The sequence below is a fragment of the Hydra viridissima genome, unplaced genomic scaffold (assembly GCF_058129835.1).
Source record: "Hydra viridissima isolate aposymbiotic clone 2 unplaced genomic scaffold, HvirCarnegie_v1 scaffold_2, whole genome shotgun sequence".
Classification (NCBI taxonomy): Eukaryota; Metazoa; Cnidaria; class Hydrozoa; order Anthoathecata; family Hydridae; genus Hydra; species Hydra viridissima.
The window spans coordinates 24,223,703-24,247,267 of record NW_028324301.1 but is presented as its reverse complement, the minus strand read 5'-3'; the positions used below and the strand labels follow the sequence as shown (position 1 = coordinate 24,247,267).

Genomic DNA, 23,565 nt, shown 5'->3' with positions numbered 1-23,565 from the left:
TAAGTGAAATATTATTGACCTATTATTGTTATTAAAGAACTGCGTTATGATTGTAAAATTAAAGAGTTAATACTTAAACTGACAAAATTTACTGAGGATAAAGGTTTTCAACAGACGGGTGCTGTTTGAATTCCTCTTCAGCCAGTTATCGTTCGAAAGATCATTCGAAAATATTCCATCGGGGGTAATTTTTTGCTTTATTCGTTCTTCTAAAAAACATAATTTGCTACGCTGCATAAAAGTTTTATATTTAGCGATAATTGTTCTTATCAAGACATTATCTTAATGTAAATGAATTCAGTTAATTTTCATCTTCGTATTTGATAAAAACAAAACATGTTGTATTAAAACAGCAAACATTTTACAAATTAAAAAATGTTTTAGGCTCGATTTTCGATGGTTCTTTTTAAAAAAATGTCTTGAATTAAATCAATTGAATTTAAAATGAGATTAATGGTTCAGTTAAATGTGATTGGTAAGAAACTATATTTCAAAAAAGATGTTGAGATGAAAAAAAAAAAAAAAAAAGATGCAGAGGCGCATTTTATTTTCACCGACTGCTTTCTAGCCGATGTTCTAGAAAGCAGTCGGTGAAAATAAAATGCGCCTTTGAGTTGTTAAAAGTAGCACAAAAGACGGTTAAAAAAAATCATTCGCTAGTAAGAAAATATCGGTATTTAACATCAAAGCTCTCTAGATGAGCACCTGTCACGAAGTTGATGTCCAGATTAATACTCTTTCCCAGGGAAGCGTTTGTTGAAAACTTTCTCCCTTAGTTTAGAGCATTTACATGACAGTAGTGCCTAATTAGTCATTTACTCTTTTAAATAGAAAAGGTTTTAAAGTTTAAAAATCTTCGTGTATATTCAAATACAAGAAAATATGTTAAATTATTTATAAACAAATCAACCTTTAAATAATACCAATAAATAAATGATTTCGGATATTTTTCTAAATCTAAATGAGTGCAGCGCACTAAAACTGATGATAGAAAAGAAAAAATTTTAGGACGCGACTAAAATAAACGTGTAAATAGAATGGCAATTACAGGCAAATACGTGGAGGATTGTTTTAATAACATTGGAAACAAAGCAGGAATAAAAACATGGAGAGTACAGGTGACTTTTGATAGGCGATAATTTATTAATAGGGAATGCAGTAGATGCAATTGCTCCCAAAGACATTTTAATTCTAACAAATAAAAAAAAAAAAACGCATTCCTCGTTTTTATTAAAATCATAAAAATCTTAATTCGAAATTGAAACTTAAAGTTTAAAAATAAGACAAAGTAATTAGTGCACATCAAAAATATTTTTATCAAAATGTTAAAACAAAGTAAATTAAAAATATTTTTTATAATTTAAGTGTTCTAACCTTTTATTAAGACTTTTTTTATTAAGACTTCTACCCTTTTTTTTATTTTAGAATGAAAAACTCATAATACAATTAAAGAGAAATTTTGGGACATTTCACGATGCAGAGATTTACATATTACTAGAGGTAAAAAATAGTTCCTAGTTCATTTTAAAAGTTTATTTCCGTCAAATGAAACTTATTAGTAATGAAACTTTTTTAACTTTAGACATCAAAGGAACAGAGCATTGTGAAACGATCGCTTTACCTTTGGATTGGTTCTCAATCAAATCAAGTGAGTTAATAAATAACAAGCATTCATGTCAAATGAATTCACAATTACTGAATAAGCATTATATACCAATTAAAAAAAAATTCAAGTTTGGGATTCCTACAAAAGCGTCTATTTTTCCCCCCGCGTTTTTGGAACCACGCGTGTTTTTGTTCTTTCTTATTTAAGAAGTCTTGAAAAGGGTAAAAAACATGGATCGTTCTCTAATTTTACCAATGTCTATGTTTTGCGAAACATGTTTCAAATGTTTCAATTCTGTAACAAGAAACTCGATAAGCATTTTGAACATGGTTTGTTTCGGACGTAACGTATCTACAAATGCCTGATAGCATAGAAAGTTTACCAGTTCTTGTTTTAACAATAAATTGGAAACACTAGCACTTGATCTAGTTAAAGAATTTGTACCAGTCACATTCGGAGTAGCTTGCATTTTCTTTAAAATACACTTTAAAAAACTGTTTTTACATGAATTAACAAACTTTGCAGGGATTTTATAAAGGATAAGATCTTTGTAAAAATTCACATGATCGAAGAAATTATCTAAAAAGTCAAAAAGTTGTCTGAGAAAAAAAAAAAAAAAGAAAAGAAAAATTATTTGATTTATGATTACTTACCATCTCCATATTTGACGTGCACATAAAATTTTATACCTGAAATATAATTTAAAAGCTTTTTTTTTTTCGAATGGTTTATGCATAAAATGAAAAACTTAAGAAAGCTTTAGAATATAACACTTTCTTGAACATAACGAACGTCAACAACAAAAAGCAACAACATCAAAACTAATTACAAGAGATTTTTAAAAATATATCCTACAGCTTACCTATAAACCTGAAAATTTGGTATATATTTAAGACAATAGTGTCTTTAGAATTAAGATCCCTGTCTACAACAAGAGCGCCTGCTTTTACTGATACAGCTTGCAGTAATTTATTAGACATGGACAAACCAGGATGTACGTCATATTCAATCGTTATGCTATCTTTGATATGTTCGCCTGCAAAACAAACAGTCAAACAAGCCTAACAAGTCTAACCAGATATTTTAAGAATTGATGTAAACAATTTTTTTTTTTTTTTTTTTTCAATCGCCAATAAAAAGCCTTCATATAATCTCAAACGTTCTCAAACCTATATACTGCAGGTAGTTGTAGCTAAGCTCCAAGTTATGTTGATTCAATAAGTAGCCACACCATGGAAAAAAATTACCCTTTATGCTCTGAATACTAAATGGAAAAGATTCAGGACGTTTAAAAAATGCCGCAACTAAAAATAATGGAAATAAAAAAAAACTTTAAAACAAAAAACCGAATATTCATATGCTACCTTAAACCATCAAGCTTCATGTCAAAATTTAAAACAACTTTTTTCAAATTTATTGTCGATCCATAAATAGCAATAGCTTCGCGCAACTTCTGAAGAAAACATTTTGCAGTTTTGCGAGATGTTGTTACAAACAAATAGTCATCTACCCACCGCATTAACAAAGAATCTGGGGAATTCAAAAAGTCATTCAAATGTTTTCGTTCAATGCTTCCATAATGAAGGTTGTTTATAACAGTAGCGATAACTGAACCTTGCGGTATTCCTAAATACAAATGTATACAATAGTTGTATGATAGCAATATAACTCCAAAACAGGAAAAAAAACAACAACTAAACAGTTTAAATTATTTTAAAAGAGGAAAAAATTTTAACTAAAATAGAGAAAGAAGTCTTAAATAACTAAAAAATTAAAAAAAAAAAAAAAAATTAAAGTAATTTTATTTTATTTACCATTTTTTTGCTTATAAAATTTGTTCCCAATCTTCCCAATTGAACATGTCACATGTTTGCGCAAAACTTCTAAAAGCTCTGTTTGAGGAACTAGTCGTGTGTAAATATGATCAACAAAAATACATTCCTTTCCTACAATAGTCCCACAGTTTAAACCATGCTTTACAAAATCAATAAAAGTGGCGCACCCCATGCCATCTGCTGCAACTTCAAAAAAAAGTTGAAAAATTTAAATTACACTTACTTGAAGCTAAAAAAAAATATTGAAGTTTCTGCTACTTTTTCAAGAGCTCACCTTTATACACTTTTTTTGATGTTTTATTGTTTTGAGAGCTCAGTCGCTTATATTTTCTGATCAAATAAGACTTTTGTTTGAGAACAGATGAAAGAAGCTCCATAATTTGATCTTGAGGTAAGGTATCAAAACAGCGACTGATATCAACTGAAGCAAAATAGAAATCAGGAAGGTGAGGATAGTTAGTTTTAATAGACAAAAAGAAATCCTTCCATTTCAAAAACAAACTTGAAGAATCACAAACTGATGCTCCCAATAGCTGTGGACACTGTTCAATTTCATAACGAAGTGCTAGGTGCAAATTTTCTAGCTCATAATTAACAAACACTTTTTCTTTCAAATCAACACCACGGTGTGCAGAGTTCATGTTTGCTATAGGTCTTATCTAAAATAAAAGTGTTTAGAAATCAAAGTTTGAGTGTTCACTTCTACACTCAAACTTTGATTTTTAAATCTTTTAATCAGAAGATTAAAACATTTATTCAAAACTTTGAGAGACAAATAAATGCAGCAGTTTAGGTTTTCTATTGATTAATAAAACTCTTTATAACTACATATTCTAGCCAGGTTAAAAAACATAAGCTTTTACCTAGTGGTTATCTTTTGAGACTAATGAATTAGGAAAATAAGATGATTGTATACCTTTCCTTGACCAGGAATCAGCCGTATGTCATAAACACCTATGCATTCAGATCCTTTTAATTTATGAGTCACTTCTTTTAGGGGTAACTCTTTATACAGAACAGAAGATTTCATTCCAATATCAGCAATTACTTTCCACACAGGTTTACGATAGAAAAACACACGAAATTTATGATTGCTCGTTTCAGTAACAAAAAAAAGAGCTCGAACAGTTGGAATCAGAAACTCATCATACAACCAAACAAGCATGTCTTTGATAGCTTGGTAACGTTTCTCACACTGCTGTTTGTGGTTGGTAGGAGAACTCCAGTTAAACAAAGAGACTTTAATATTTTTCATTATGTGGTTTATAGTAAACCGCTCATACCTACCCATTCTGATAAATTTCAATAAAGATTTTAAAAATTTTCTTTTGTTATGCATAGTACCCCAAAAGTTATCAGGTATTAACTTTTGCAACAATTTTCGTAAGAAAAGAAAGACCTAAAAAATCAAAATTAAAAACATCACATAAAGATAATACTGTTTATAGTACAAACTAATGATTATGTAAAACCAACCTTATGTTCTGGTACAAAAGATTGCACTGCAAACTTGTATCTAACCTTTTCATTAAATGTAACTAATGCTGGAAAAGTTTTGTTATTACAGATAGCCTTGCCATTTTTGTACCATTGAGGTAAAGGGCAGTAACAAGCTAGAAGCTTTCGGATGTTTAAAGATTTAAAATTCAAAATCATTTCTTTAAAAGAAGATTTAAAACCTCTTAGATAACTAGGTATTCTTTTAAAATTTTTATCATTGTTAAACTGAAATACTGCCTTCATGAGTTTATATACACCTGAATTGGATGGTTGCACAGTATTCATTATAAACTTTTGATGAAAATGTTCTATAAGAACTTTAGAATAAAACATTCTACTCCGTTGAAGCCAAATGCTATTCTTCTTTAAAGTCTTTTTACTAAAATGTAAGGGTTCACAGAGATCAGTTTTTAACTTTTGCTTTTTTTTATTGTTAGAAACAACAGATACAATCTCTTGTTTTTGGGTTTTTGTTTTACCAATAATTGCTTTAATCATTTGGTGAGATTCATGCTGTTGTAGATGGTTGGCAGGAAGCTTTGAGTTTAGACATTTGCATCCATAAAAATCAAGTTCATATAAAGGAATGCCACATAATTGAATATAGCAACCACTTTTTACAGATAAAAATAAATAACATTTTGTGAGTAAAAAAAAAAGTAAATCATCTCCAACTACTGCATGCAATTGTTCCCATGGTTTGCTTTTAAAAAAAATATTAAAGGAATTGAATGATGTCTGGACTAACTGAGAGCCCAACATTAGGCACCCTTCAGCCCTTTCACTCATTAATTTATAACCAAATGATAAAAGATTTTTATTCCTGCCGCAAACCAAATGTTCAATAGCATGGTGAATAATTTCCTCCAGTGGATGCAACGCTTCTTTAGAATAATCATTTGGGAAGAAGACAGCATCATGAAGAAAACCTATTTTAATTTTATCCAACCCATGCAAGTCTGAATTGCTCAAGAAAATATTGTTCATTAGCAGATAGTCTTTTAATAAATAAACTTTGCAAAAATAACTCTTTAAGATACTATGACATTCCTTCATTCTAGAGTCAGAAGTAGAAATAAAAAAAACAACTATATTCTTGTTTTCATTTTTCTTGCGGCATCATTTAAACATGCTCTAAACATTTGAAATTCTTTTATACACGCATTTGGAGCAATATCTTCATACTTTCGTGCAACGCACTTGCCATATACAGCAGCTTCACTTGAACATAAAGATAAGAGCTTAGGAAATGTTTGTATACGCTGACGTGCACTCTGAAGAGAAGCTTTTGTCATTATGCACTGAAAAAAATTTTTTTTAAAAATTCTTTATTTACAGAAAAATTTTCATCAAATAAAAATAGTAATAAAAAAATCCAGTAAGCATTGTACTCAAATATTAAAAGGTTTTATTGAATTATCTACCTTCTTATAATTTTAGAATGATCAAGAAGAAGCCATGAAAATATTTACAAAAGCAGAGAATTATGTTGGCAGGGCAAATATTTTCATACATGTGAGAATAAATTGTCATTTTTAAGAACAAGGTTTATTATTAACATGATTGCTTATGATACAGTATAATGACCAGTGTATAACATGAAAAGAATTTCAAGTATTACGTGTATGTATGTATGTATGTATGTATGTATGTATGTATGTATGTATGTATGTATGTATGTATGTATGTATGTATGTATGTATGTATGTATGTATTTAAATTTATAAATAGGATTTTACAATTTAGCATCAAAACAGAGAATCATCTCACTTTATGGATATGTTTCCAAATGGTATAAAGTAAGATCAATATTCTTTCTTAAAATATGTAATTTTCATGCTAGCATTTATCAATAGAAGGTAAATCTTTTTGCATGCATTGTTTGGATAACTTGTTATTCTTACACTTGCTGTTGCTAAACAAAACCTAATTAAACATTTGAGAACCTAAAACAAAGTTTATGTTCATTCCACTTTTCTTACAAAAATCTGTTCTATTTTTTTAGATACCTAATAGGTTATGCTGATCAGTTTCGACATTTTGAAAATGGTCAGTATGTGAAAAGAATGTTCCGTGTTAATGGCAAAAGAAGTCTAAGAATAGAACAGGTATACAAGATAAAGATATTTCAGATAAAGGACAATTTTATAAAAATGGCATTTTTATAAACTAAATAAAAAAACTATTTTGTTGGATGCTACAAATAAACTTTATCAGCTTTGCTACAGGTACCACGCTCATACCTTTCCATGAACGAGGGTGATTCATTTATTTTGGATGATGAATGGACTCTCTACTGTTGGAATGGTAGAGAGAGCAATAAAATTGAAAAAATAAGAGTAAGTTAATTTTTTATAAAACATGCATAAAACTGTTTTCTTCAATTTACAAAAAAAGAAAAAAGCTAAAGATATACTTACGTAAGTTTATCTGATAGTATGTATATATGTATGTATGTATGTATGTATGTATGTATGTATGTATGTATGTATGTATGTATGTATGTATGTATGTATGTATGTATGTATGTATGTATGTATGTATGTATGTATGTATGTATGTAAGTATGCATGTATGTAAGTATGCATGCATGTGTGTATCTATGTCTGTATGTATAGACATTACAAACAGCACGTATGATCAGAGACCAGTTTTGTTATGGTAAAGCAAAGATAATTATTGCAGGTATGTTATTTTCATATAATTTTTTTTTTTAACCAGAGCATTTGTGGATGAACAAGAAAAAAATTTCTTAAAAAAGTTAACTAAAATGAAAACCAACTCTTTAGTAAAAAAAAAACTTAAAAAAAAACTTAAAAAAAAATACAACTCAATTTGATTATTACTTTTGCTTTTCATATTTCATTCAAATGTACATTTTTATATTCCGTCATACACAATTTCCAAAAAAAATCCCTCATATTTCAATTTTATCAATTTCATATATAATCCCTACCATTTATTTACCACTTTCTTTGTAGACTCAGGAACTGATGAGAAAGAAGAGATGCAATTTTTCAATGCGCTAGGTGAAAAAGGTCCTATTAAACCTAAAAAACAAAGTACAACACAAAAAGATGATTCTCCACCTAAACTTTTCAGGTCAAAATTTTTTTAAAGATAAACTTTATTTATCTCTTCAATAACTTCAAATAAATAATAAACATTTCTTTTTCTTTTTGTAAGAATAAGAAAATTACAGAACAATAGTTTCTAGAATTATTTTTATAGCATAGTTATTTGTATATTAATTAAGTTGACAAACAGTATAAGCATACAGAATAAATTTAATTTACATTTTCAGAATCACCAAGCAACCAACAGATATAACAACAAGTCCATTATTACACAGCTTATTAAACTCAACTGTATGTTATTTACATGCTATTTTTATTTGCATTTATCATTTACACTTTAAACATAAGTTTAAATAGTTTAATAGAAATTTTATTCATAATTACTTTACATAATGTATATAAATTTCTAAACCCTCTGTATTAAATCAAAATATATAATTACTGTTACTTAAGTTCGGGTTCAAAAGTTTATATATATATATATATATATATATATATATATATATATATATATATATATATATATATATATATATATATATATATATATATATATATATATATATAAAAGTCAATTTGACCTCTTCTAAGCAGCCTAAAGCCTTCCCATGTTCACCAGTATTTAAAGTATTACTTTTGTGCAAACTTCTTTATTAGAAGCTGTTAATGTGTATAGTTTAATTGCTGACTCAGACACTATAAGACTGGCTTTATGACAATCAATGTATTTTTTAAGTATAGCTATTTGCTTCAAATTTTATATTTAGGATTGCTACATACTAGACTTAAATAATTATGGACTATTTGGATGGATTGGAGCACGAGCAAAGCAAAAAATCACAAGCAGTGTTTTTGTAAGTATGAACTTAATATTTCCATCAGCTACCAGAAACTTCTTATGTTTTTAGAATGAAAAAATTGATGCATAAACTATTATAAAAATAAAAGCATAATAGACTTTCAATGCTTGATATTCTAGAATTAAGAACTTTTAGGGGAAAAAAAAAGAAAAAGGTCTTAACATTTTTGATTTCTTTCTGCAGAATTTTGTAAAAGAAAACAATTATCCACGAAATACCCCAATTCATATAATGTATGAAGGAAATGAACTAAAACAGTTTACATATTTTTTTCTTGGCTGGAGTTCCAGAATTAATCAGCCAAACTCTGAAAAAGCAGGTATAAATATATTAAAAGTAAACTTCATGAATTATTTAGAAAAAAGAACTGCACCCTTTAACCTTTCAACCTTTTTAAATTAATAAGCAAATTTAAGATATTTTCAGAAATAAACTTCATTACAGGTGCTGATTTAGGAAATGATTTAATTGATAGCATGATAGATGATGCCTCAGGACCTATCAAGGTAAAAAAAAAATTTTAATAACCTTTTACACCCTTAAAAAAAAAAATCTATATCATACAAATTTTACTTATAGATTTGGAGAGTAAAAGTTTTCAGTAGAGTTCCTTGGCCAATACAATACTATGGCATTTTCTTTGATTCTGACTGCTATATTGTCTATTATAAAAGCAACAATACGCCTCAGCAATTAATCTACATTTGGCAGGTAAATAAATTTATGTCACAGATACATCTTACAAAATGTATTACATTATGAATTATTAGCAATAGATAGAATTTTCATAGGAAATTATAAGCATCGAAATGAAATAAAGTATTGATGTATTTTTAATATTTCAAGTGTCACTAATTGTAGTGAAATAAATATACATACTAATTTGATGTGTGGTATTTTTATTATTGGTTTCTTTAATTATACTGTCTTGTCTGATAGCTTATTAATTTTGTTGCTGCAATCATAATTTAAGTTTTGTCTTAAGAAATATTTTAATTTACATTCTAGTTTTCACTTTTACACATGAAGCAATTAAACCCAGCAAAGTGGCATTATATTTTATACTGTTTAGCTATTAGAGAAATGGTCCATAATTAAATAAAATGAATCAATTGTTCAAATTCAATAAAGGATCTTATCTTTGATTGTTCTTCATAATTTGCATTAATTACATGCACATAAATTGTAACTGATTAAGTCACAGATTAAATTATAGATGATATTAAATTATCATAGATAAAATTGTAACCGATAAAGACAAGATATGTGATATTTGAATGAAAAACCTTTAGGGAAGAAGTATTTTTTAAATGTAAGTTAAAAATTTTTCAGGGTAAAGAAAGTAAAGAAGAAGAAAGAGCTGAGGCTTTCCATCTTGCACAAGAGTTAGACAGCGCTCTAAATGGATGCGCAACACAAATAGTTGTAGTGAATACCAAGGAACCAGAACATTTTATTCGTATCTTTAAGGGAAAACTTACCATCTTAACAGTATGTAATAATTTATCATTAACTGTGTTAAAAATTTATTATTAGTAAAAAGGCAAAAACTTAGTTTCAATCCATTTTAAACAAAAAATCATTACATCAAGAAACTACAATTAGAAAATTGATTTAAATTAAACCAACTAAACTTACTTAAAAAAACATGATAATTAATACATAACATGATAATTAATACTTAAACAATATGATAATTATTACTGTATCAAAAATTTTGTCACTAAGAAGCGGTTTGGTTATTCTTCTTGGTTTAGCTTAAGATAACAAAACTTTTTATATGTCAAAGCATATCTTTGTATGTCTATTGAATGTATAGAAGAATCAAAACATATCTTTGTAAAATTAAAATCTATATTTGTATTACATCTTAAAGCTTAATCTTACTATTTTTTTAAAGTATGACTATTTTTATAGGGCAGTGCAGAAAGCATATGTCTTGATGGATCAGATATCAAGACCAAGTCTGTTAACAAACTATTCAGCAGCAATTATAGCCAAGCTGTTAAATTTTTCCATATAAGAGGAACATTCCCCTACAATACCATAGTTAGACAGGTCAGAATAACTATTATAATATTATATGAAAATTATTAGTAAAAACAACTATTTTTTTGATGAATTTAAAATGGTTATGTAGATTACTATGAACATAAATTTTATGTATGAATAATATAATCTTTATTTAGATACCCCCTCAAGGATATCTTCTTCATTCTGATGATACATTTCTACTGCAAATTGGAAAAAAAACCTATGTGTGGGAGGGAGTTGTAAGTTATAACCCAAATTAAAATTTAACACTATAAATAATTTTGCTGAAAGATTGTCACTTGTTCTATCAAATTTGCAATAAATACTGATGTGGTTTAAACTTTTTTTATTAGAGCTATTTTATGAAAAAGCAAATTAAAAGCAAATTAAAATACTTAAAAACAAAGTAATCTCATTTAAACTAACAAAAATATTTTATGGTTAATTTAAATGGCATCTCAATAACATAATGAGATGCGATAAAAAGGAGAGAAGCAAAGGACATGAAAAGTGATAATCTGAAGAAAGAGATGAAGTTGAATTATATCAAGTTATGAATGAAGTGGCCAGAAGAGATGAAGTTGAAGTAATGAAAAGATGCTGATTGTTTCTTCCAAAATTATTTTAAAGGATTTTCATTTCTTTTATTATTTTTTAAAGGATTTTCATTTCTTTTATTTATTTAAATAGCTTACAAGTGAAGCAGAAAAAGACTTTACAGAAGTAGTTGCAGATCGCATTGCACCTAAAGGGTATTAAACAAATTTACTTTCTCTAAATTGGCTTGCAAACAATAAACCATAATAAAAGTATATACTAAAATATCAAGTTTAAAATAGAGCTATGCATAAAATTTTTTTGTGAAGCTTACTTAGGTAAGAAAAAAAAATGCAATTGAAAATTTTTAAGAATTATTTTTCAGAATTTTCTTAAAAGAAAACTTTATAAAATACTGGGAAAATAAGACTTACTTTTACAGAAACATTTGTCTAAAAACAAACAAACTTTTAAGGGACCTCATCATTATTCAAGAAGGGTTTGAGCCTAAAGACTTTTGGAAGGCCGTAGGAGGAAAACAAAAGTACAATATTCAAAAACAAGAGGTAGTAAAGTGATACATTTTATTTTTTAGCAAGATTTTTTTAAGTCACATTTCTATGTTCTTAACGTATTTTATCATACAACAATTAATACAGGACCAAAACAAGAAGCGGGATGGAATGAGATTATATCAATGCCATAACAAACTTGGTGAATTTATTGTTAAAGAAATCTTTCCATTTGACCAAAAAGTAGGTTTCATTTTAATTTGGAGTTTATAAATTTTTTTAAAATACATTTGTTGTTTGGGGTTTGGGGTCACTGGGCTAAAAATTTTAAAAGCATGAATAAGTTTAAATTTATTTTTCAGGATTTGAATGCAGATGATGTCATGATTTTAGACAATTACAATCAGGTAAAATCACTTTGCATTTTATAATTAATAGTTTTTTAGTAAGTTACTTAATAGTTTATACTATCTTTTTTATCATTAGATTTTTATTTGGGTTGGAAAATATGCAAACAGATTGGAAAAAGAAATGGCTTGGGACACAGTAAAAGTAATTAAATTGAATAATAATTAAAAAAAAAAGTAAATGTAAGACTAATAAGAATTAACATGGTTATCTTTATCTAACAATTTGCAGGATTTTAAATTACTAAGCTAAATAAAAAAATAGGAGCACAAAAATGATTTAGAAAGATTAAAAAATAACAATGGAAAAGAAAGATTTAAAAAAATACTTAATTGAAAAGTAATTAAGACACTATTAAGAATTCTTAAGTTAAAGACATAAAGCAATAACAAAAAACATCATCAAAGTGTGTATATCTTATTTCACAGGAATTCATAGAGAAGAACTCAAATGGCAGAACCATAGCAGAAACAGCACTTTTTCAAATCAAGCAAGGACTGGAACCAAAAGGGTTTACTGAGTTATTTGAAGAATGGCATCCAGAGTTACAGGTTTGATTTCCACACTAAAAAATGTTAGAAATGAAAAGTCCTGAAAACTCTGACCTTTCTTAGGATATTACTCCAACCTTTTTCCTCTTTTTTGATGTTAAATCATAAAATTGATTTGCTTCTCTTTTATTAGGATAAAAAAAGCTATGAGGAACTAAAAAGAGATATTCAAAAAGAGAACATATTTGCCAGGTCTCCAGAGAGGCCACAAACACCTAGAGTTCCTACAGTTCAAGTTACTCCAAGAAGTCAACGCTATGAAAAACGTCTTCGTAATAGCTATTCATGTGAAAATTTGAAGCACTCTCAGAATTTTAAAAGTGATTTTGTAAATCAGCAATGGAAATAAAACAAAATTTGATATAATTGAAGCTATCAAATTACACTACAGATTGGTTTTTTTTTACGTTTAAAGAACAATAATTTGGTTAATTTTTGATTCTGCTTTGAAGAACAATTAAAAAGTCTTTTGTCTGCATTAACATAGCTATTATTTGACTACATAAACCATTTAATTTATCTGCATAACACCTGCACTATTTTATAATTTATGTTTTATATTAAATAAAATTTGTACAATTTTTTCATGATACTAGTCATATGAAATCAAATTTTTAATGTGGAATTTTTTACTGTTTATTTTTAAAACAATTCTGGGAAATAATAACTTTGAAAAAAAATAATAATAATACCTACAAAGTATTACCTTTAATATTTTTAGAATATAAATGTTTTAAATAAATAGAGTGAAGGTGATATAAAATTTTGCTATATATCATCAATGATTATTTCCAGCCCTTAACACAAGCAGCAAATTTTACAAAAGAAATCTACATGAGCATCTATGCAATAACTATTTTTGAAGGATATAATTTTTAGGTAAATTTTTGAACTAAAAAAAAAAACAGATTTTGATGTACTCATTAAGCTTAATTTAATTGGAAAAGGATTGGAACCCATTTTGTTAAGAGAAAAATAATTTTTACCTTAAAGCGGATCTTTATCTTTACGTTTTTTTCTTTAAGCGCTTAGTCGGAACTTCTGAGGTACAAAATTTATTTTTAAAAAATAGTTATAACAACACATAGATACAATTTGGTTTAACAATAAATGATAGCTACAATTTTTCTATAATTTTTTCTGAAAGTGATGGTCCAACCAAATGATAATTAAAATCATAAATAAGTAAATCATGTAAATTAAGAAACGTATATTAAAACCAAAAAATTAAAAATTTTGCAAAAAAAAAAAATATATATATATATATATATAAATACCAGTTTCCTTCTTTTTCTTCTTTTGATTGATTTTGATTGGTTTATTTTCAACAATGACATTTTTCTTCTCTGAATTAACTATTTCTTTTTCATCTATTGATTCATTTAAAGCTTTCTTTTGAGATATCAGAGAAACTGAAAGTTTTACAGCTATACATGTTGGTCTGCCAGGTATGTCAATACTTGCAAGTAGAGAAGGTGCTTCTTCATACTAAACAGATGATTTTAAATAAAATTCTTGCCAAGAATTTAATAATATTTTTCAATAAAGAATAGAGAAAAATGATTAAAGTTAAAATGATTGCAGTGCTCTTAAAACAATCAACATATCAAGAAAACAAAGACAACATTATTTTAATCAGCTTTCATACATTCTGCTTGTTTAAGCACCATGCTTTAGTATTACCATCTGATGAAACGGTAAATATAAACTGGTTCTTGTCATCTTGATCACCAAGAGCAACCCCCTTTACTCTAAAAATGTGAATAAGAAATTATTTTTTCTTAAGAAAAGATTTTTAAAAACTTTTTAAACATTCATTTCTTGAAAAACACAATTTTTCCAAAACAACAAGTAGAAAAACATGGTTTAATAAGGTTGTATATAACTTTTATTGTTTCATTCAATTTTAAAGAAAAGAAATTAACAATTATACTGTAATTTTTCTTTCTAAAAAATAAATAACTTATTTAAAACACAAAAAAGGCTAATTATGGATACTTTTTTGTATGAACTCAGACTTATTATTATTATAATATTATTAATATCTATTAAAGAATTTTTAAATAACATTACCTAACTTTAACTCACCTAACTTTATGCCCACTAAGCCTTTGCAAAACAACAGACTTTTGAAAATTGTAGATGATAACATCATTAAACTCACCAGCAAGCATAATAACTGAACCCTAAAGTAATCAGATATAATTTTAATATTCTGTTAAAAAACTTTATAAAGATTTTACCCAAAATGACTTAATTCACATGTAATTCTTTTGAGCTTAAAAATATCATTTTTTTTCCAATAGGTTAAAAACATTTTCTATCTGATTTAATCTTATGATCCGATTTTTACAGGGTGGTTTGATAAGTAAAACATAATTTCATATGTCAAAAGCTTCCAATGTTTCCTTACAAATTCACCATGCTACAGGAGTTAAAGCAACAGATTTACCACTTTGACTCCATTTTGCTAATTGGCTGCTTCAAAACAAGGAACTTTTGGACTCTGTATTGTGGACTGATGAATGCCACTTCTATATTGACAACAAAATAAATTCAAAGAACTGCATTATATGGTTTAAAGAAAATCAAATGCTTTTTAAACAATGCCACTGCATTTAGAGAAAGTCACTGTTTGAATGGTTGTTTCCAAGACATTCAATGTCTGTCTATTTTTGTTGTGGCCCATTAGGAAAATATTGTGCGAGAAAATGGAGGCCATTTTGAGCATCTATTATAAACTATAAAAAATATTCCTAATTAAGTTGTGCTTTTGAAATAAAATTTACTGTAGTTTGATTATTTTTTCTTTTTGCTAAATTATGTTAAAGTTGTGCTTTACTTTTCGCACAGCCTGTACATTACTGATACAGATTTATACTTTGTCAGCTTTGCTGATTAATAAATATAATTTAACAATGTCCATTAAACTTGCATTAAAAAGCTAAACCTGTCAGTTGAGATTCAAACTGTACTTTGAAAACAAATTTAATTTACCCCTATAAATAAAATAGGAAAATATATTTACTGTTAAAAACTCTACAGCCAATATGTACTTCTCGCATGTGTAGGTATGAGGCTCATCTATTCCCTGTAAATAAACCAATAATATAAATAGACTAATTATAAATAAACTAATTATAAATAAACAAATAAAATAAGTAAACTAATAACATACCAAAGCATCATATAGAGCCATAGTATTTCAACAAAATGTATATATATTAGAGGGTGTTATGTCATATTAGAAGATCTTATTTTTAAATGCTTTAAAGTTTTTTTTTATGTAAAATTTTTCTTACATTGAATAACACAAGAAAGTGTTTCTTCATTTCAGTGGATGTTAACAGATTTCAAAAAAAAAAAAATAGTGGTATTTTAATTTAGTGGACTTGGTAGTTTAAATTAAACATTTTGTATAGAAGCATACTGAATGCTGTATAATACAATTTTACATTGCTTTTTAGTTTGTTATTGTTGCAAACCTTTTTGAAAAAAAAAACAAAATAAAGTGTTACTTAAGGTTGGGTAAACACTTAAACATTTTTACATTTTAGAAAAAAACAAGAATTAATATTTAGTATTTGCATATAAAAAATTTAAATATACATGTCAAGCAGTTATTATTACTAAGTAAATACATACAGTTATTTTGTAGATAGTTAGCTTGCAGCCCACCACCACAGCATAGCTATCCCCATTAGGTGACCAACGAATAATCTCTCCAACTATACAAAAATTTACCTATATCAGTTATACAAAAATTTTCCAATATCAGTTAAACAAAAATTTTCCTACATAAAGTTTTTTTAAAAATGAGAGAAACGTTTAACATACTGGCAAAAAAAAACGAAACAAAGTTATATACTATATAAAGAAAAACTAAACTGTAACACTTTTCTGAAAAATAAGACATGGCTCTATTTATGAGACTTAAAACAGAGCTTTGAAAAATAATTTTTATATTTCAGTGAAAATACATAACAAAAGTCAATTGAGAGGAGATTATTTCCTTATATATGACTTGCTTTCATGAAAATTTAACACAAGTACTCTTTTTTCTTGCCAACTATAAAAATGTTTGGAGAACAAAATAATATTCTCACAAATAAAATTTAGCCATTCTTAAAATTTGATTGTAATCTTATAACAACCTCTCTGTGACACATTTTGCAGATGTGCTTCAAAAATTAAACATAAGAGCATTGAGGTTCAACCTTCAAAATTTTTAATAAAAAAGACTAATTGTTAAAAACTAATTTCTTGCAGCATCTTAGATATTTTTAACATAAAGTAATGTCGCCTAAGTTTGGTCAACAAGTAGCTTCAGCCATCTAAAAATAAATTCATAAAAAGCATTCTGAAATTGGATTTTAGTAAATCATTTTTTAAACTAATACTTTTTGTAATTTGGTGTATATAAAAAAAAAGGTAATATTTATTTTGAATTTATTGAAATAATTTGCATCCAAAATTAGCAATTTTTTAAATATGGATAATATTGAGTTCATTATTTTTAACAGTATTAACCAATTTTGTATAACAGTTTTACCATAAAATTACATTTAAAAACAAGTTATAAAAAGTTTTCACCTTAAATTTGAGACTTTTTATAAAGTGACTGAATTTATACAATATTGAAATTTCATCAAAATAAACATTGTCATATGAAACAAATTATTGAGTACTATTTTTACATTTTTCATTTTATTTTTACAATATAAATTGAATATAATTGGCTATATGTTCAAAGCTTAAGTGGCCAAACTTAGGCAATACAGTTGATTCTTGATTTCTCAAAAGGAGGCTGGGGAAAAAGTATAAGATATCAACATTTCAATATATAACTTAACACACCATACTATTTAACTACAAATTCACAACATGTATAATAAAAAAGGTCAGAAAAGTATTTTAGAACAACGGTTTGCCATTGAGCACATAGTCAATAAGTTGTATGCTAACTGAGAGAAAATAAACAGCGGTAAGTTAGGAAAACAAAAAATAATATTGAAGGTGCCATTTACAACCACTGCCAACATGATTTAATTTAGATTTATTTTTTAGTATATTAAAATGCACAGATATTAGATTAAAAAATTAATTTCTTATATTCCATATGTTCAAATGTGAAAAAATGGTGAGTGAAAAAATACCTTCTTTTATATTTGTGGTATATGCAGGTCTTCCAGTAAGAAGATTCCAAGTTCTAATAAAGTATACATATCACACCTTTACATTATGAAAGATTCCTTATTTTGAAAAGAAAACTTCAAAGACTAATTAACTCTTCAATAGCTTCACTAAAAAAATGAATTTTTTGAAAAATTTTTAATCTAAAATTTTTATAGTAATTTTAAAAAAAAGGTAAGTTATGAAAAGTAAGAAAGGAAGAAAAAAAAATCTATAAAATGCAAAATAACAACAAACAACAAATTTCCTTCTAGTAAAATAATTTATACCCACATTAACAAGCAAATAATAAAATATACTTAATACAGTAGCAGTGGAGAGTTTAACAACAGCCGTTTACTTTTATAATGGAGAAGTAATTTCTTTTGCTTTTCCCATTTGTATTTAAGTAATTTTAGAGAAGACATAAAAAATTTGTTTATATTTTTAGATATGTCACAAATTGAGTTATAATTCCTGAAAATTTGATGATAATTGGATGTTTTATCAAGACTTTCCACTGCTACTGTAAACCAAAACTAAACAAATATATAAGATTTTTGACTTACTTAATAGTTTTATCTTTTGACACTGAGAGAGCAAGTCTACCAGAAGGATGAATTGAAATAGAATGTACAGGTCCTCTGCAACAAAAAAATTTTAAACTGATTTAAACTTGTATTCAAATTTAGCATTTAAAAATAAATAACAAAGTAAAATGATGCTATCTTTAAGTAAATCTTTTAAATTAACAACCTATGCCCTTTTAAAACCTTCTCACACTCCCATGATTTGCATTTCCATATACATATTGTACCATCTTCGCTTGCACTGAGCATGTGCTGAGAACCAAAAAAGTTTATGCTGGTTACTGTGCCTAAAAGTTTACAAATATTAAACATTTTTTAATTGGAAACATCAAATATACCAAGACCAATCAACAAACTCAATTGACTGAGCAGATTATTTTAACAAAAAGTAACTTGAAGAAGGAAAAAACATTCTTTGTAAAAAACATTTCAGATGAATTAGACTAACTACTTTAACTTTTAAACAAAAATATTTTAGTAATTTTATAGTCACCTTACCACTTTGCTGCATTAATGTACCCAGTTCAATATGTTTTTTCATATCAAAGAGCCTTTAAAAACAAAGAAAAAATAAACTGTTTATCAGACAGAGAGGATAATAAATATTAACATACTTTCATTAAGATAATTGAAACTTTTTAGAAGTAAAAAGTTTAATCTCAGATTATATTTGTTATAAATAGTTTTGGTTATAACAACCACTAAAAAAAAGAAAGTTCGAAATAATTCCTTAAAAGTATATTTTTATTATCTACACAAGAATATCCAAATACAGTAAAAGCAAACATAGAACCACATCCAATCACTAACCTAATTTCTTTTCAAAAACAGAGTTTTTTGAATCTGTTGAAAAATAATAAAATAAATATCACCCTAGCAGTAAATGCTCTAAGCATACTGTCTTGAGGGTTGGTAGACAACAAATACTTTCTTAACTCCAAAAGACTACTACAATTATGATGTAAACCTTGAGAAATATCTTTTGTCAATCTCTTAGAAAATTGAATTTGAAAACACATTTGTTCCGCTATATATCCCATTTCTAACAGCATCTGAAGATTAAGATCATTACAAAATCAAACAACACAATTTAGATCACGCCTATGCATCTATAAATGGGCTATTTATAATACCAATTCTCCAAAAGTATTACTAAACAAAAGAAAATAGTATTATGTATACTTTTTAACGCTGACATGTTAAAAGGCACATTGTTTTCTCACTCAAAATAGTAATGATAAGCACACTTTGCTTGTTAACCGTTTCCCAAACGCTCTAATGCAATGATACAGTAACATAGTTTTAACTCAAACACTAATGCAATGATACAGTGACATAGTTTTAACTTAAATATTGTTCAAAAGAGTCCATGAGCAAATCATATTTGAATGTCATCATGTTTTACTCCTGATTTTAAATATATATTCAAAAAACAAGTAGCTTCTTCAACATGAGACCATCTGCACAGTATAATTATTTAACTTTTTGAAATTTTTTTGATAATGTACAGGGTGACCGTAAAGTTCTGTCAGTACTTCACAATCAATTTATTTTTGATGTAATATACATAAACTACTGAAATTACAGTAACAGATCAAGTAACATGTAGTGTAAGTATACCAAGAATTATATAAATTGGTCTCCTTTTTGGTCCACTGTCAATGATAATTGATGACGCCATGATTGTATGACAGCACGAATTGTTTCCATAGGAAATTTTTCCTATGATGGATGAGTGGCCTCTGTCCTCTCCCGACCTGAATCCACTTGATTTTTGCGTGTGGGATATTTTGGAGTCCAAGGTCAATGCTAATCAACATCACAACTTGGCCTCCATGAAACGAATGATGATCTGCGAAAGGTCGATTATCATTGACAGTGGACCGAAGAGGAGACCGATTTGAATAATTCTTGGTATACTTACACTACATATGTTACTTGATCTGTTACTGCAATTTCAGTAGTTTATGTATATTACATTAAAAATAAATTGATTGTGAAGTAATGACAGAACTTTCCGGTCACCCTGTATTTGTCCCTTACAGTGAAATCATTTAATATTGTATATCTTCAGTACAAAAATAAACATATCTGGATCGTAGACTAACTTAATAGATTGAATCAATACTTGATTTTCTATATTAGTATTGAAAAATATGTTATTTCCTTTCATATTATAACTGATTATGTTTATTTTCAATTTGAAAACTTAATGACATTTTTTAAGTTGAACACTGACAACTTATCAGGTTGAACATTTCTTGTTACAGAATCAGAAGTAGTTCTTTCACACAAATAATGGGGATTGCAAGAATTTTCTTTATTGTAATCTATCAAACGGTATTAAGGCAGGACAATTCATTTTACAAACAGCTACATCTTTCTTATCTGGTATGTTGTCTCTTGGAATAACTGCCTACAACTTTTTTTCTTTCTTCTGGTTTTCAAGGAACTTTCCTTTGAACTTTTTTAGCAGTTTCTATTACAATTAACAACAATATTACAATAATCTTTATCAATAATATAAATGTATACTATTTTGAAAGCTTGTATCAACTACAACTAATAGGATTTCTTTTAGTTTAAATTAACTTGCAACTTGAACATATTTGTATAAAAGTTTTTATTAAAAAATTTAAAATTAATTAATATTTTTTGAATATATCCTTACAAAAAGCTACCATTTTTTCTCACCTTGTCATCTTAATTATGAATAGGCCTTTGTCAAAGTTCCCATGGTCATTCCATGTTAAAGTCATGACAACTCTACTTATTCTTTACTTTAAGAAAGAAAATGATAAGTGAGGAACAAGCAATACTTTATGTTAATTTTGTGCTGAAAAATTTATTTATTTTTTTAAAAAAAAGTTTAATTCAAATTAATTACAATACTTAATTATAATTAATTAGATGATTTATTAGAGTTTAATGATTGATTTGAAATACTGCAAAATTAAGAATCTCTATACACTGCAAAAATTGTTATTCTATGATCATATATAAAAATAAACATCACATTTGTTTAAAAGTTACAACTAACATTAACAGAAAATCCTTTTATACTCATCAAAATGTAGAAAAACATCCAGGCAATTAAGCTTGATAAATAGACTGAAACCTTTACAGCTCTAATACCTGAACCACCTAATTTAGAAAAATGTATTAACAATATAGCTTACTAGAATTTATGAGTAGCAGAGATTCAATAAAGAGTATTTTTTTCTGAATTTAGAACAATCCAAACCAAACTCAGAAATAGGTACACAGAAATCCTATTAGCAGCAAAGATACACATAAGTTCTATATTTAATTTCAAAAATTATACATTCAATAGGTCACAGAAAATCTTAAGTTCCCTAAATAATTTAATCTTATAATCCAACTAACAAAAACCACACCTTTTTGTGCATGTGTGATTCAGCATTCCTTATACAATAGAGTTTTTATCTTAATAAACACTTTAAAACATATTTCTTATAATAGGCTAATATGTAGGATATTTTTTTAAAACTAAACTTTATACCTTATGGCTTCATCACTACCTCCAGAAGCCAAATATCTACCTCCTGTTGCAAGTGATTTAATGCACCCTGCATGTCCTTGATCTGTGAATAGAGGTTCAAAATTCCACTAGAATAAAGTAAATGTAAATAATTTTTTTTCTTCTCAAAGAATCATTCGAGAAAACTTGTTATGGTGTTATTTTTTTTATTTGTTGAAAAAGGCAGATGAAACTTTTCAAATAAGCCAGCAGAATGAGTATAATTTTCAAATTTATCAGATCATAAGAATGACTAAATTTAAATTCCTAATCAACCCCAAAAATCTTTAAGATTTAAAAGATATTAGGATTGCATTCACAATTTAAACTGAGTAACTATGTATATAGATATAATTAATTTAATACCAAATATCTATAAGAGTTAATAAATACATACTTTACCGTTTTCTTCGTTTAGGGAAAACTTAAAACCAAAAAGCACATGGCTATACGTTCCCACAATGACTTCCATATTGGTAGTGGAAACGCTATATATAAGTAAACATCGGTGGTTCTCGAGCCGATGTGCGGAATGGATTGAAAACTCGTTGAATCGTATTTTTTTTTATTTTATATTTTTATTTTGACGTACCCTTATTACATCTGTAAATGAACTACACAGCTAATAGAACGAAAAAAGATATATTTTTCCTACATTAAATTCCTAAATTAATTCAGAGATATGAAAATTAAAAAACATAAACTTTTTATTAAGAAATTAGCCTAAGAAACAATTGTTGCCAGATACGGTACAATGAAGCTTTGAGCATCGTAACTGGAGGGCAGAGTAGCAAATCACTCCACTAAAAATTTTCAGCAATGTTAATGCGTCTTTTTTCGTTTTTCATTTATTTGTAATTTTTGCAATCAATACTTTATTTATTCTGTAATATTATTTTTGTCCTGCTTCATGTTTAATGAGCAAATGCACTCTTTATATTTTTGAAGTACCTTTTGTTATACCCTCTCCAATCTGGCCCTTTAAAAGATGGAATTTAACTTTTTATGCTAAAATAAATTTTCCCAGGCTGAATACTTCGATGCCTATATCTCTTTGCCTAATTGTCAAGAGAGGCCCAATAATATTTTTTCTGCCTTTGTAGCTGACAGCGTCCTTGTTTATTTTTAAAAGATTATCACTCTCTTCAAGACTTTAAGTATATTTGTATTTATTGAGTTGATAAATACGTTTTTTAAGTTGATAAATACGTTTCCTCCTTATATTTTATAACTCACACTTAAATTAAATTCGATTTATTGAAAGGTGTAACTAATTTATCTATTACTCATTTATATCTCATTAGAAAATAAAATGATGAACTCTCGTACCAAAGAGACCAAA

At 27.1% G+C, this 23,565-nt stretch overlaps 3 protein-coding genes across 7 annotated transcripts; 1 reads left to right on the top strand and 2 right to left on the bottom strand.

The window, feature by feature from the left end:
- Positions 1-937: 937 nt before the first annotated feature.
- LOC145181079 (advillin-like) lies at positions 938-13,545 on the top strand. Of its 2 annotated transcripts, none has more exons than XM_090079887.1 (24): positions 938-1,118; positions 1,426-1,500; positions 1,583-1,648; positions 6,382-6,456; positions 6,688-6,740; positions 6,947-7,049; positions 7,170-7,280; positions 7,560-7,626; positions 7,923-8,043; positions 8,246-8,309; positions 8,786-8,872; positions 9,062-9,197; positions 9,335-9,384; positions 9,458-9,589; positions 10,211-10,369; positions 10,796-10,936; positions 11,068-11,151; positions 11,603-11,664; positions 11,925-12,015; positions 12,109-12,204; positions 12,324-12,368; positions 12,448-12,513; positions 12,798-12,920; positions 13,054-13,545. In XM_090079887.1, exons 1-24 carry the CDS (start codon positions 1,038-1,040, stop codon positions 13,267-13,269), a joined length of 2,304 nt encoding a protein of 767 aa, XP_089936013.1. In that variant the 5' UTR covers positions 938-1,037; the 3' UTR covers positions 13,270-13,545. The 2 variants fall into 2 exon arrangements, with proteins under 2 accessions (XP_089936013.1, XP_089936012.1); XM_090079886.1 differs by having other exon boundaries at positions 939-1,118; positions 9,323-9,384.
- LOC145181048 (telomerase reverse transcriptase-like) lies at positions 1,657-6,244 on the bottom strand. 3 transcript variants are annotated; one of them, XM_080056028.2, is made up of 9 exons: positions 4,918-6,244; positions 4,358-4,840; positions 3,716-4,100; positions 3,421-3,627; positions 2,971-3,232; positions 2,776-2,870; positions 2,469-2,642; positions 2,260-2,295; positions 1,657-2,185 (listed from the first exon to the last, which is right to left on the bottom strand). In XM_080056028.2, the coding sequence occupies exons 1-9, from the start codon at positions 5,995-5,997 to the stop codon at positions 1,809-1,811; spliced, it is 3,099 nt and encodes a 1,032-aa protein (XP_079912154.2). In that variant the 5' UTR covers positions 5,998-6,244; the 3' UTR covers positions 1,657-1,808. The 3 variants fall into 3 exon arrangements, with proteins under 3 accessions (XP_079912154.2, XP_079912162.2, XP_089936006.1); XM_080056036.2 differs by having other exon boundaries at positions 4,963-6,244; XM_090079880.1 differs by having other exon boundaries at positions 3,421-3,621; positions 4,918-5,998.
- LOC145181156 (p21-activated protein kinase-interacting protein 1-like) lies at positions 7,776-22,772 on the bottom strand. Of its 2 annotated transcripts, none has more exons than XM_090079894.1 (13): positions 22,621-22,772; positions 22,206-22,312; positions 19,181-19,233; positions 18,849-18,969; positions 18,662-18,736; positions 18,077-18,129; positions 16,566-16,648; positions 15,949-16,011; positions 15,009-15,106; positions 14,569-14,671; positions 14,198-14,408; positions 13,907-13,961; positions 7,776-7,991 (listed from the first exon to the last, which is right to left on the bottom strand). In XM_090079894.1, exons 1-12 carry the CDS (start codon positions 22,693-22,695, stop codon positions 13,927-13,929), a joined length of 1,077 nt encoding a protein of 358 aa, XP_089936020.1. In that variant the 5' UTR covers positions 22,696-22,772; the 3' UTR covers positions 7,776-7,991; positions 13,907-13,926. The 2 variants fall into 2 exon arrangements, with proteins under 2 accessions (XP_089936020.1, XP_089936021.1); XM_090079895.1 differs by having other exon boundaries at positions 22,626-22,746.
- Between the last annotated feature and the right edge of the window lie 793 nt (positions 22,773-23,565).

Bases quoted from the DNA above. Each gene is read 5' to 3' on its own strand.
- LOC145181156 (XM_090079894.1), bottom strand. From the start codon at position 22,695: ATGGAAGTCATTGTGGGAACGTATAGCCATGTGCTTTTTGGTTTTAAG. The intron at 14,672-15,008 runs GTGAGTTAAAGT...TCACATTTTTAG, and splicing joins CTTAGTGGGCATAAAGTTAG to AGTAAAGGGGGTTGCTCTTG. The intron at 14,409-14,568 runs GTATGAAAGCTG...TCATCTGTTTAG, and splicing joins GGTGCTTAAACAAGCAGAAT to TATGAAGAAGCACCTTCTCT.
- LOC145181048 (XM_080056028.2), bottom strand. From the start codon at position 5,997: ATGAAGGAATGTCATAGTATCTTAAAGAGTTATTTTTGCAAAGTTTAT. The intron at 2,643-2,775 runs GTTTGAGAACGT...TTTGTTTTGCAG, and splicing joins CAACTACCTGCAGTATATAG to GCGAACATATCAAAGATAGC. The intron at 2,186-2,259 runs GTAAGTAATCAT...TTGACTTTTTAG, and splicing joins GCACGTCAAATATGGAGATG to ATAATTTCTTCGATCATGTG.
- LOC145181079 (XM_090079886.1), top strand. From the start codon at position 1,038: ATGGCAATTACAGGCAAATACGTGGAGGATTGTTTTAATAACATTGGA. The intron at 8,044-8,245 runs GTCAAAATTTTT...TTACATTTTCAG, and splicing joins TCTCCACCTAAACTTTTCAG to AATCACCAAGCAACCAACAG. The intron at 8,873-9,061 runs GTAAGTATGAAC...TTCTTTCTGCAG, and splicing joins AAATCACAAGCAGTGTTTTT to AATTTTGTAAAAGAAAACAA.